The following is a 14,640-nucleotide window of genomic DNA, read 5'->3' as shown; positions in this document are numbered from 1 at the left end:
AAAAAATTTTTCAAAATGAAAAATTAAAAACATACACAGTATATATTACAGTATATATTACAAGTTAGAGGAAGACAAAAAACTAACCAAGAACTGTGACTGAGCAAGAGCAGTGGTCTTTTCCAACCCGATTGGAAACTTCCACTGTGTATTCGCAGCTATCTCCCCTCTCTGCTGAGAGGATTTTTAAGCTTGCTACATTTTCCTTAAAAGAGATTTTATATTTTCGGCCTCCTATCACTTCCTTGCCATCACGAAGCCATTTAACTTTGAGATCCGGACTTCCTGACACAGTGCATTCCAAAGTTGCAGAGTCTCCTGCTGTTACACTGATGGATGGTGCTTTATCAACAATTCTAGCAGGTTCTGAGATATTTAAAAAAAAAAAAAAAAAAAAAAAAAAAAACAACCAGAATTAATATTTTAAATATTCTAATTATTACCAGCATTCCCAAGTTGTTGATGAGCATATGCTGATACACATTTGTTTGTTTGTTTTTTTCCTAACCTTGAACTGATAACTTGGCTTCACTTTTTTGCTGGCCAGCCTCGTTTTCAGCTTGGCATGTGTACTTTCCATCATGGTTCATGGCTATTTGTGCTATTGCCAAACTTGCAATGTTGTTTTCAAAAGTCATTGTAATATTAGGATCATCTTGTCTGAGTAGCTCAGAATCCTTTAGCCATGTGACAGTGATAGGGGCTGAGCCTTTAAGAGCACCCTGCAGTTTCACAGCACTGCCCAAAACTGCAGTTGTGTTTTCAATCCTTTTTACAAAAGATGGAGGGTCTGCATGAAAGAAGAAAAATTTAAACTCATTCTGATACACAGAAAATATAGAAATATATAACTTACAGTACATACTTATAGTACATACTATTGTAATAGATTATTTACAAACCTTTCAGTTTGGCTACTGATTTAGAAGTTATTTTACCAACATCATTTGAAACAACACATTGGTAGTCCCCAACATCTGCACTGTCAAATGAATGTATTTCCAAATATGAAATGGTGTCCTTTGTTACAATGTTGTGCTTTTTATCAATGGTCACTGGTTTCTTATCCTTAAACCAAGTGACATCAAATGGAGCAGTGCCAGTAACTTCACACTGGAATTTTGCAGCATACCCCTTGACCACTTCCACCATTTCTAACTCCTTTTTGAAAGCAGGGGGTTCTAAGAGTAATAATATGTAATACAAATATTTTAAACAATGAATAATAAATTGTTTGCAATCAGAATCAAATGCAATTCCTATTAACACAAACCTTTAACAGTCAAGTTGGTGCTACAGCTTTCACAGCCAGCCTCGTTCATTACTTCACAGGTGTAATTTCCACTGTCAGACACAGTAAGGTCAATAATCTCAAGTGTAGCTTGACCATCTTTGAAGATGATTTTGTGTCTTTCACTGGAACTGAGTTGTTTGTCATTTAAAAACCAACTGACATGGAGCTCAGGAGATCCTTTAACAGCGCACAATAAGCGTGCAGAAATGCCTTGTTTCCACAGGATCTTAGGCTCCAGTTTCTTAACAAATACCGGAGGTTCTGAGAAAATTCAGTTCAGAATAGTTCAGAATCAGCTCTACACTGCAAGAGAGCTCACAGAGTTCAAGAACACACATGCAGAAGAAGATAAAGAAAAGAAGTGGGGGGAGAAACATTTTGCATCATCCAGAGATGACAAAGACCGGTTTAGCTTTCTTTTCTTGGTCAAAGCAAAGCAAATTAAGCTAAAGTATCTTACCTTTCACCGTAACCACAGAAGAACAGCTGCTGCTTCCAGCATCATTTGTAGCAGTACAGACATAAGTGCCTGTATCTTTAATCTTGGTCTTTGGGATATCAAGGCTGACCACTTTCTCATCAAAAGAAATTTTGCTATCCATAGTGTTATGGATTTTCTTGCCATCCCTTGTCCAAGTGATAGTCACTCCTGTATCTTCATTTACCTGACACTCAAGCCGCAGTGGATTACCCACAGCTACAGAAGTTGATTCAAAGGTCTTCACAAAACTGGGTTTGTCTATAACTCTCATTTCAGTGCAGCATGTAGCCATGCCAACACTGTTAGAAGCTTTGCAAAGGTAAGTTCCCTGATCATTTTGCTCAAGTTTCATGATCTCAAGACAATGCTTGTTCTTCTCAAAGGACACTTTATAGTGCTCATCGGGCAAAATAGCAATGTTGTCCTTGTACCATACAACATTCATTGGCGCAGAACCAGTGATAACACACTGAAATTTTGCTTGTTTGCCCACAAATAATGTCATCGGTTCAGGCTTTGACACAAATTCTGGAGGGAAAACCTCTATAAAAAACAAAGTTGAGTAAAAAAAAGAAAGAATAAGAATTGGTTTGTATAAAATTAACTATAAAATTGAATTTCATTTTCAGAGATTTCACAAGTAAATATTTCAATAATATCCTGCCAAAGATCACAGAAAGGTAAAGGTCTCTTACCTGTCACAGTCAGGTTAGCAGAGCAACTGTCGCTACCATGTTGGTTTAAAGCTCTGCACATATACTCTCCACTATCAGCTTGTGTTGGACTCAGAAGCTCCAGCGATGATGTGGTAGAGTGGCTGACGATCTTGTACTTGTCGCTCTGCCTGATCTCAGAACCAGACTTGAACCATTTGAAGGTAACATTAGGAGCATCTTCAATCTCACATTCAAATTTGGCAGGGCTGCCAACATTAGTCTCCAGAGCATGGATTTTATGCCTGAAAACAGGTGGCACTGAATTGTGCACAGGAAAGAAAAAAAAGACAATTAGTAGAATTAATGCAATTTATAGTAAATCATGAAATAAAGATGTAAGCACAAGCTCTGCATTTGAAATGAACTTAGTTCTGCAGATATTTATTTATCCCATCTCTTTATATGAAGAGTCATCATACTCCAAAATGTAAGCCAACAGAACTTAATTCACTTCAAAAACATTCAAAAATTACATGAATGATGAGATGCAAAAAAAAGATCCAAGAGTGACTGTGGAAGGAAATTTGTGACAGGTTATGGGAAAGAACTGATCAATGAAGAAGAAAACCAAGACTTTATGTCCTGGAGAGCATGCAAAGAGAAGTGCGCAGTGAAGAATGGACCATGGGGGAGATACTGTGCATATTTCCTGGGTGTTGCAGGTTCAAGTCCAAATAAGCCATGGGTGAGAAGGACCCCACCATGAAAAGCTGATAAGCATGGGATGAGGTTGAAAGGGATCCAACTGTTAAGAAGTGATGAAGACTAGAAAGTGAAGTCATGCGCATGTTTGTGAATAATATGACCAGATCAGATGTGTGAAATGTGGATTTGTAAAGAGGAAATATCAAGGTGATGTCTTCACATGGAATACTGTGCCCTGTTCTATTAGTTGAGCATATTAATATATCTTTAAGGGTAATCTGAAGAGCTCAAAATGAATGGTAAGGGTTAGTCATGGGTGATATGACATGGTAAAATAATCCCCATAATCCAACCTCTTGTGACTACTGTGAGCCTTGATGATGTCCTTGTTGTGCCAGCTTCACTCACAGCCTCACACGTGAATTCGCCTTCATGTTTTTTCTTGATAACATTGTCTATTACTAGTGTATAGGTGTCCCTGTCTTTTGAACACTTGAACTCTTTGCCAGACTTAATTTGTTTTCCATTAAAAAGCCAATTCACCTTTGAAACATTTCTTATAGTTACAGAAAAGGTTGCTTTAGAATATTCATCAAGGGTGATGTCCTCTAAAGTACTTTCAAAAACTGAGTGATCATCCCTAACTGTTTCTTCTTGTAATATGATTGTCTCTTCCATTAGATATTTCTGCAGTCCTTCACTCCTAACGAATACATCAGCAGGTTGTTCAACTGGTACTTGCCCAAAAGACACACTAGTTGTGATATCTCCTGCACCTACATCTCTTTCTTGACTTTCTACTGTCACTGATCTGATTTCCTGTTTTTCAGTATGAACAGATTGCTTCAATTCCATTTTTGACTCTTTGGACATCTGCATCATTCTACTCCTAGAGTCTTCCACAATAGTTTCTTTCTGAAAACTAACAGACTGGAAAGTGGCTGCGCCTTCAGTTTTCAGAGCAGCTGATTGAGTTTTAGGTGGCAAAAAACCTTCCGCATTTTCAGTTAATCGCACAGTCTCTACCATTGGTGAGATCCTTTCCTTGGAGGTAGCCCTGCTAACTTGTGATCTCTGGGGCCTGTCAATTTGCATTGTTCCTGGCTGTTCAGAGGTAAGAACCTGATGCTCACGAAATATAATGGAATAAAATGCAGCCTGAAGTTCACTCTTGAGGTCGGCAGTCTGAGGATACTCTCCCTCAAAAGCAATTGTAATCTCAATGGGAGCGCCCGCAGTTGTAATAAGATATGTGAATATAATATACTTGGGCTCCTTCTGCACTTTCACTTCCTGCACTTCAACAACTTCTAAACGTTCAACCACATCTGCGAGGATTAATGGCTGATCTCTAGCTACAGCAGATGAAAGCATGTTTTTCAACTGGTGCTTTATGTCTAAGCTATGTGCTTTTGGTGCTGAGATAACAAAAGTAAGTTCCTTTGGAAGAACCTGGCTTTCTCTGGACTCTGACACTAGTAGAGCACCCATTTGCTGCTGACTAGCCACAGCAATGGTAGTTTCTGATTTTGTAATATTCTGAGATACTTCACCTCTTATAACATGCTTCTCTTCCATTAATATTGACTGTCTAATGGACTGTCCTTCTTGAATCTGAACAGCAAAGTCTTGTTCTGCAGCCTCAAGAGAAATTGTACTTTCAGTAGAGATTGCCTTCTCCTCAACATGAACAAATTCTGATGATATTTTAGGTTCCATCTTAGTCAAGCATGTGTATTGTTCAGCTGCACCTAAATTCTCTGTATGTCCTTCGTCAAGATCTTTTCTGTCTGATACAGACATGGCATGTAAAACATTCCAGTGATCCTCTTTTTGCACTAATGCACGTTGTTGCTTAATGTCACTGGCAAATGGCTTTTCTTTTGGTAGTTGCATTGGTTCTGTGAACACTTGCAAAATGTTTTGAGGTTTTGGTTCTTTCCTGATTTCAGATTGAAATCCTGCCACAGAAACATCAAGAGCTCTGGAATAGTCTGCTGTCAGCTCCCTTTTCTCCTCTGTAGTAACTGCATGTTTGCGGGCCCTTTCCTGTCTCAGAACTGCCATCTGCTGGTCTGGCTGCTCTGCTGAGAGTATCCCCTCTTTCGATAGCATGTTGTCTGGGTGAATTGCCTGTAGATGCAAAGGGGCAGGAACCTCTTTACGAGGGACTATGGAAATTGCTGTCTCTTGAACAGATAACTGAGTTGACTCTTCACATGTAACAGTCCCTTGATCATCTGTTGACACTGTCTGCATAAGAGTAGGAGATTTTCTAACTTCTGCTTGCTCAGGACTTGGCCTCTCACTACTGAATCTACCCTCAGAGGGAAGAACTGTCTGATCTGTAAATATCTGTAAATTAAATACCTGTTCTTCTTCACTCTGTGTGTGAACTGAAACAGCACTGTCCAAACCTGGAATTATACTTGTTATATCAGCTTTAAGTTCATTTGTTTCCTCAGCAACAAGAGCTGACCTTAATACCCTATCCTTAGCCAGAGATGCAGTCTCTTCATTTGTCCTCTGCATAGAAAATTTCTCCTCTTTTGATAGCATTTGCTTGGTCTCACTTACTGAAAGAATGACTGGTTTTGAAGATTCTGTCTTTACTGATGACCGAATGGCTGAATCTAAAACAGAGATATCTGTTGCATGTCCTTCAGTTAGTTGTTGTTTTTCTGTGGAAACTGCTGAATACAATATTTTAATACCCTCTTTAACTTGGTAGCTCTTTTCCGCTTCTGTCTGTGGTATAATCTGTGATTGTTCTTTAACTATTGCGAGGGCTGTTTCTACCTGGTGACTTAACATTTGGTGCTTGGGCTCAGGAGTTGCTTTTAGCTGCTTTTCTTCTTGCCTAGCTAGAGGCTCTGCTTTAACTATTGTTAGAGGAGTCACACTCTCTGTTATAGCAGACATACACTTTGATGGCTGCTCCATTGCAATTTCAAGCTCTGTAACTTCAGGACTTTTAATACGGTCAAAATGCTGCTCTGTGAAACCTTGGTTTTCTTGAACAGCAGAGGTCATTGCAGCCATGTGAAGCTGTTTCAGAGGTGTTGCCACAGCTGATTGTGGCTGGATGGGAGTTACAGTTACTCTTTCCTGCATCTTGTGAGACTGCAGAACTGCAGCTTGGTGAGTTACCTGCTCCTTGTGCATGGTTGCAGCTGAAACATCTATCTCACAGAATGTACCTACTTGTTCACTGGCTATAGTGTGTTTATCTTCAGTGCCAATTGTATAAATCATCTGGTGTCCTTCCTGCACTCGGGTTCTGGCTTGAATAGGAAGACTTACACTGTACAATCGAGATTCAGTTGCTTCTTCAGTTGTGGACACTTTATAAGCCTTTTGACCCCGAGCTAGCTGCTGTTGATGAGATACCGAGAAACTTTTACGAAACACAACCAATTCAGCACTGCAAGTTGCCTCTCCAAAGCAATTGGAAGCCCTGCATGTGTAGAGACCACTGTCCTTCTGCTGTGCATCAATCATTATAAGAAAACCAGTGCCATCAGGGTCTGTGACTACACAACAATTTGGGCTAGGTTTAATTTGATAACTACCCTTAAACCACTGAACCTCTGGATGAGGATTCCCTGTCACTTTGTACTGAAATTTAGCCTCACATCCCTCAGCACACTGCACTGACTGGATTTGTGTAGTAAAACAGGGTGGCTCTCCAGCAATTTTAAACATTTTCTCAACCCATTTCTCTGCTGGAGATAAATCACTAATTTCTACTTTCAGTGTTGTTGTGCAGGTAGTCTGGCCAAATCTGTTACTGGCAGTGCAAGAATACTCGCCCTCAAATTCCTTTTTAACCTCACTGATAATTAGACTGTATTCATTTCTTTCCTCCACAAACTTGTGCACAGATGAAGAAGTAATGGATTTTCCATTATGAAACCACTGAACTTTAGGTTTTGGAAAGCCAGATACAGTGACAGTAAACCTAGCTGAACTGCCAACTGTGACTACAGATGGTGTTAACTTGGTTATAAAATCAGGTGCTTTCTTTTTCTTTTCGAAAGAACTGGAGTAATGTTTTTGTTCTGGCTTGAGTTCAAGTGTTTTAGCTGTTTCAGGTAATTGTAGAGAAGTGCTGAAGGTTTCTTCTTCTTCTTCTTCGTCAGTCTTCCAAGTCAAACTAGAATACTCTGTATAAAAATAATGGAGGCAAAGATTCACCAAAATATCCACACATTTAAAATTCAAGTATTTCTTTACAAAGAGTGGACGTAAAATCCCCATTAAAGAATAAAAGAAATGTCACACTTTTTTGTTTTGTCATAATTTTATTTTCATCTAACCCAATGTACGCACACCTACCATACACACAAACAAACATGCAGATATATAATCAACAGAATAATAACTTTATATTTCATTAATTTACACTTCAATCACTTTCTTCCTGAATTACTTTCTTCAATCTAATGAGTAATGTACATTTGCACCCAAATGTATTCTGTTATCCCACTGACACTACAACCGGCAACTATTTTTTTTTTTTTTGTTGTTATTTACAATTGCTTGAACGTGTCTGTAACATTTAGAAAAGTTCAACCTATACAACACAAATAAATATACATTAAAATATGGTTTTGCATGATAAATTTGACACTTACGAATCTAAATTAGCCTCGCATATTTTTTCTAGCATATAGAGTAATAAATATTAAATACGTTTATATATTATTCGCATTTTTAATCTTAATTTTATAACATTTAACCATTCCGAGATAGCAACCTGCAAATGCATTCATAATAAAATAAAGAAAAAAAGAACAAGAGTAAAAGAATGCAGTCATGCAATTCAGTTTAGCCTACAATTAGGACATTTACTCATTAAATGGCAATATGAAAAATATCCTAAATCTTATTTTCTTTTATCTAATATTGAGCTGTATACATGCAATACAATGTAAAATTTGATCTGCTTTCTTGAAATAAAGTTGGATGTAAGGACACATTCGGCATCTACCTCTCTTATACTAGTCCATGCACAATATTATACTACATTTGCACTATTCTGCATAATTTTGAAAATAAATGTTTGCACCTAGAGCTAAAATAAATAAAATGTATTTAATTATGAGACAAAGTCTGCAGCTACAGAATAAGCTTAAAATGCATATTGTGAAAAGTAAGCTATCTGAATTGGCACAATAATGTACTATTAACTTCAAACATAGTGACAGCTGTTTCTACTTAAATATATATATATATATATATATATATATATATATATATATATATATATATATATATAAAGCAGCAAATAACTTAAATTACCTTGAGCAAGGCCACTGTTTCAGTGCTGCCTGCTTTATTTAGGATAACGCATTTGAATTCACCTGCATCACTTTGAACTGCATTTGTTATAAGTAAATTGAAGTGCCCTGATGCTTTCTCCTGAATGATATATCTAGGGTTTGTCACTGGAGCACCGTCTTTGAACCACTCTGCTGTAGGGTTTGGTTTTCCACTCACTAAACACTGAAGCATCACAGGTGTTCCTACTGCTGCAGTGACATTTTGCAATGGTATTATACATTTTGGGGGTGTTTCTATAACCTGGAAATGAAAACTACACATGTTGGTCGATTTGCCTTTGAATTCTATTTTGTCTTCTTTTGAGGGCTCAGCATAGACATCAAAATTGATGCTAACATATTTCTGACCTTGCTCACTGATTTCATTATCTGTCATAGCTACCAGTCTTACAGCTTTCTGAGACTCGTCAGCTTCCTGTGGAAACTCAAACTCAAGCTCGATCTCTGATGGTTGTTCACCATCAAATGATGAATTTCCAACAACCAAGTCAAATTTCTGGGGCTGAACTATGGCACTGCCTAGAGACACTGCAGTGAGTTCTCTTCCCCTAGCCTTTCCTGAACAGGCTTGTGGGTTCAAGACCATAAGTGATGCCCTACAAAGTGTCTCACCCACAACGTTAATGGCTCGACATGTGTAAATTCCACTGTCCTGAGTGTTGATTTTTAGGATCTTGAGGAAGTGATTGTCCCCATCAGAGCTATGAATGTACTTTTTCTTATCATGAGGGATCTTCGTATTTCCTTTGAACCATGACACTATAGGAGAAGGGATTCCCATCAAAGAACATTCAAACATTACAGTTGTATTTTCAGGTGTCTCTATGTCACATATTGGGTTGATAAAACGTGGTGGCATCTCTGTGACCTCAAATGCTATTTTGTAGTCATCATTTTCTTGAGCTATAAAATCCACTGTGCCCTCATCATATGTACTTGGCAGAACATCAAGAGATATTATCATACTTTTGTTGTCAGATGTGTATTCTGGTATAGTGACAATTTTGACCTGTTTCTCAAACTCTTTCACCTCATTCTCATCCAATTCAACCTCTAATAAAATCTCTTGCGGGGAGGGAGACCTTGATGGATCCTCATCTTCTTCAACATCAAATTCAATTACGTGTTGATGGGTAACAGCAGGGGGTGCTAGCATTATCTTTGTCTCTTGAGATCTCACAACAACCAGAGCAACACTTTTTGCTTCACCAACATAATTAACTGCCTCACAGATATATTCGCCTTGATCGGTTTTTGCGATGTTATGAATTTCCAATGATATGTTATCACCATCTCTTTCAATTCTAGTTCTGTCATCTGGGACAAGCCTAGTTTTGTTTCGAAACCATTTTACCTCTGGAGACGGTAGTCCAAATACTTCTGCACAGAATCGTAATGTGTCGCCTTCAAAAACTCTTTTTTTGGTAAGAGGTTTAAGAAATGCTGGAGGAATTCCTTGTACCTTCTCTTGAAGGCTCCCTAAGCCTAACAAATCACGACCCTCTGGAAGAATCATGTTCTCATCAATAGTAAATACTGGGGGAGTTGTTTCAATGCCCTCATCATCTGGGGACCTAAAAAACTTAGCGGGAGAGTACAGTCCATCACTGGAGCTACTTGGTGGCCTTTTATGTTCTACTGGAGAAAAAGGATACTCAGGGGGTGTCATGGCACCACTAGGAGTCTCTGTGGAGGTGTGGAATGATTCAGGTGATTTTGGAAATTGAGAAATTTCGGTGGATGAAGCGGGTGTGTAGAAGCGCTCAATTTCTGCTATCTCTTCACTGAATGTGCTGCCCACTTCAATGGACATCTCTGACTCTGGTGACAAGGGTCTTCCCCAGTCAGATGGTGGGTTATAAAAGTCATAAACAGCACTAAAGGTTACCTCTTCCTCTTCAAGTCTAATATCAGCAGCACCAGTCTTGACAGCTTTTTGTTGTTGCTGCTGTGGACTTTCTGTTGCAAAGTCTTGAACAGATCCTTTTTTCGTACCCTCATATTTCTGTTTTACCCTAACTGATTTTGCTATTTCCGGTACGTTTCTCAGAGTGCCAGCAGCTTCCTGTGTGCCACCCTGGAATGATTCAATGTTTGACAGTTTATAGTAATTTTCACCCTGACTAATTGTGTCAGTTTTTGATTGTACAGGCAGCTCAACTTCATTTGGCTTGATTAACAGGGGGATTTCTTGAGTAGAAAAAGCACTGCTATCTGTCTCAAGATGACTACCACCTGGCCTAATAAAGGCCCCTACAGTTCCCTTTTTAATCACATTCTCTACTTGATTGGTTTTTATTTCAGGACTACCAAGTGTATCTGTTACGTTTCTCATTTTCCCAGGTAATATTGCCTGGGGTCTGATTAAAGTAGGAGAGTGCTGGACCTCAGTGACATGTGCAAGGGAGACAAAATGATGCAAATCACTAGAGGCTTGTTTGCCCTCCATAGATATTTCTTCAATGGATGGTGCTATACTTTTCATAATAAATGTTTCTGTTACATCTGGAGTACTTCTTAATGGGGACTCCTTGCAAGTATCTACTGAAGAAAGCATATTTCCTGGCATATTTGAGGATATCATTCCTTCTCCATGCTGTTGGATTTGAAGTGCAAATTCTGGAATGTCCTCCACAGGGTAAAATGACTCTACACGTGATTCTACAGTAATATCATCCGGCTCTACTATGAGAGATTTTGGTGTCTCAAATGCTTGTTTTAATTTTGACACGCTTACTTCGGCCCCTGATGACTGCAAACCACAACCAGTTATAACAGGTTCACCTGACTGAGCCGCTTGTTTAAACTTTGCTGCACCTTTCTGCAGTACAGAAGGTGCATCAGTAATTGGAATAAAATGGTTCATGGGAGATTCTGTATATTCTTCAGTAGTCGCAGGTTTATACACCTCATAAGCACATTCCTCACCTTTAGCAGGCAATTCTTTGGATGCTACGGAAGTGCCTATTAATGTTTTCGGCCTAACTGCTGGACTAATGTTACTTGAGAATCCAGCAGATCTTGTCTGCTCCATCATTTCCAATCTAGAAAGAGATCCAATGTTGCCCAATGTTGTGGAGTCAAAAAACACACGAGCTACACTTTGAACTTGGCCAAACCTGTTGGTGGCAGTACATCTGTATGTTCCTGCATCAAGATATGTAAAATTATAAATGTAAAGCGTGTAAATTTTGTCATGTTCATCCAACTTATATTTGCCTCTGCTGGGGTCAAGAGAAAGGTCATCATGCAACCATGTGACATCAGGTGCTGGTTCACCAGATATTATGCATTCAAGCATGGCAGACTGGCCATCAGAACAGCTAATGTCCTCTAGCTGTTTAAGAATCTGGGGTGCCTCACCAACATCATCAAAAGAAAATGTGAACTTGTGCTTCATAGTTTGAGAAGTGCCCTCATCTGGTGGCACATCAGTGGTCTTGGCAATAGGCTCAAAAATGTCTTCACTTGTATCTAGCACTGGTGTTGGGGCAGTTACCCTGATTTCTACTGGAGAAGAATGCGTATATGAATCAGAGAGGCAAGGAACATGGATGACTGGGTGAGGTACTTGCAAAGAGAATTTTTTGTCTACACCAAGGTTCATAAATGACTCAAGTTCTTCATCTACTATTTGTTCTTCAGCTAAAACTAATTCTTCTGTCACCTTAACTTCTTGAGGTGTTTCAGGCCAGTCCTTGTGTTCATCATCAGTTATTTCTAGCATGCAAGACATACTGGCTTTTCCATGTTTGTTTGAAATATTACATGTAAATTTGCCTTGATGGTCTTTTGTTGGATAGTAAATTGTCAATGTTGACGATTTTTCTCTTGTTCGCACATCAAAGTCTGGATCTCTTATTATAGCCTGCCCATCTTTAAGCCAACAAACCACTGGCTTTGGGTCGCCATGAAACTGGCACTGTAGATCAGTCATTTCTCCTCTTCTTACTTTTATATTTGGCAGTAAAGTTGTAAGAAAGCCTGGTGCACCAGATTTCACTGTTTCATCTAGAATAGTGGTAGGTTCTTGCTTTGAAAGCAGCTTTTTATGCTTTATCATGCTGGAGACCTCCATATCTTTTGTACCACCTTGATAACCTACAACTTTCTCATAAGTATTTTTCTGGCTTTCAGTCCACTTGTCACTGTTATCCTGGGGCAAATCTTTATGAGAAACTGGAATGCTGGTTTTGTCCACTTCAAAGCAAGCTTTGGATGTCATTCCACAGTGAGAAGGGTCTACTACTTCTAAACCATCATCAGTTTTTTGAGTCAAAGTTTGCAGATGCTCAGTAATAGTCCAGTTAGATTCTAACTCAACATTTTCCTCCTGTTCCTGCTCAGTTAGAATGTCTTGCTGCCATTTTTTAATGCGTGTAGCTAGAGCCTCCTCTTCACTGACAAGATAGTCACTTTCAGTTTGTAACTTTTCACCATCCTCATGAGAAATATTCTGAAATTGCATTTGCATATTAGATGTGTCCAGCTCATAGTCTTCAGTGGAATCATCAGTATAGAACATTTCCTTTGTTGTTCTTTTTGGCAATGATTGACTGCTTTTGGATGGCTCAACATCTTTGTTTGCAGCAGTATCCTCAGCATTTCCCCCAGAAGTCACCCAATCAGGCTCCAAGGGAACTGCATGCTCTTGTTCACTCAAAACATCATGTTGCCATTTCATTATCCTTTGAGTCAAAGCCTCCTCCTCACTAACATAGCACTCACTCTTACATTTTAACTCATTAATCCTCTCACGAGATAAATGTGACTCTCTTCGTGGCCCATGTTCATGCATTTGCTTTTCTTTTGCTGATCTTGAAGCATCTCTCTGAGCAACCACTGCAGGTGCTTTTTTGTATTTTTCACCTTCAGACCTGTGAAAATGAGATGCTTTTTCTGTATCCACATGACGCTGATTCCATTTCCTTACTGGTTGATCTAAGGTCTCCTTTCCACTCACTATGAGGTCAGTCCTATTTTTTAATGTTATTTGGTCTTGCATCAAAAACAGCTCACTATGTGTTTCATGATCACTTGAAGACTTTTCTTTGGCTGAAGGTACTAAAGATGATGAAACTCTCTCAGTTAAAGTTGAAGGTTCTGTCCTCTGAATTTCATATTCAGCTTTCTGAGCATGAGGTTCATTGTCTTTAGACCACAGTTGTGTAACACCCTCTGCCTCATCATGCTGCCATTTCATTACTTCTTGGGTTAAAGTCTCTCCCTCACCCGCCAAGAGCACACTTCCACTTTTTATCTCAGACATTTCCACTTGCGATGAATGCCTTTCACATTGTATTCCTTGCTCAGGTCTGAGCTTTTCTTTGACTGAGGTTCTTACAATGTTTGTGAATGAAGAATCTGAAATCAACTCATTTGGTCTGTGATGCTCATCTGGGCATTGTTCTTTGGCCAAAGATCTTGAAGTGTTTGTGAATGACAAACCCCTTTGTGATACAGTTTGTTTTCGATTGACTTTCTCATCAGGTTTATGCAAATTAGCATTTTCTTTAGACCATGCAGATGTAACAACCTCTGCATAGCCTTGTTGCCATGCCACTGGTTGGGCCAAGATCACGTCCTCACTTATTAGGACCTCACTTTCACTACCCTCACCTGCTTTCTGTTGTGCTTCACATTCAATTAGATCTTCATCTTTGGGAGAAGCCATAGTGAATGAAAAGATTTTTTGAGTTACTGCTCTTGGTTCGTTAAGCATTTTATCTTCTAATTTATGAACACTGGAGCCTTTTGCTTCAGATCTTTCAGATGCACCTGCTCCTGTTTCATCTGTCTGTACACCCTCTTGCCATTTACGAATGCGCTTAGCCAAAAACTGCTCTTCAGTCTCTAAACACTCACTTTCTAAGTTTTTCTCAAGGACATTCTCTATAGACATTGCTCTTGGTTGTAACTGCTGGATAGGAACAAGTTTACTGCCATTTTGTGGAACACTACCACTAAGAAATGTTTCTTTCACTGACATTAGGGGTTTGCTACTGGATGGTTCTTTAAACGTGGACTCCTCATGTAAAGTTTTTATCTCTTTAGGAATGTTTTGAGAAACTTCACCTGCCTCAAGCCATTGAAGCACAAACGGTTCCTTTGCCTTGGCTTCCTTTTCCCATTGTCCAAGAATACTGTCTGTACCACCCG

The 14,640-nt window shown here is 39.0% G+C and overlaps 1 protein-coding gene across 15 annotated transcripts in view; it reads right to left on the bottom strand.

Annotated features, from left to right (window-relative positions):
* ttn.2 (titin, tandem duplicate 2) overlaps positions 1–14,640 on the bottom strand; it is a 174,588-nt gene that overhangs the window by 123,742 nt on the left and 36,206 nt on the right. For 14 of the 15 annotated variants that reach the window (XM_053233883.1, XM_053233884.1, XM_053233885.1 and 11 more), the window contains exons 40-46: positions 3,490–7,302; positions 2,471–2,749; positions 1,755–2,318; positions 1,274–1,555; positions 903–1,181; positions 509–790; positions 88–366 (exon numbers count right to left, since the gene is read on the bottom strand). In XM_053233883.1, coding sequence (XP_053089858.1) covers positions 88–366; positions 509–790; positions 903–1,181; positions 1,274–1,555; positions 1,755–2,318; positions 2,471–2,749; positions 3,490–7,302 — 5,778 coding nt within the window. The remainder of the gene's footprint in view (positions 1–87; positions 367–508; positions 791–902; positions 1,182–1,273; positions 1,556–1,754; positions 2,319–2,470; positions 2,750–3,489; positions 7,303–14,640) is intronic. The other variant, XM_053233897.1, reaches the window with a different exon arrangement.

Source organism: Pangasianodon hypophthalmus, chromosome 5, assembly GCF_027358585.1.
Source record: "Pangasianodon hypophthalmus isolate fPanHyp1 chromosome 5, fPanHyp1.pri, whole genome shotgun sequence".
Classification (NCBI taxonomy): Eukaryota; Metazoa; Chordata; class Actinopteri; order Siluriformes; family Pangasiidae; genus Pangasianodon; species Pangasianodon hypophthalmus.
Note: the sequence above shows the minus strand (reverse complement) of the source record. Positions and strands in the feature narration are given on the sequence as shown.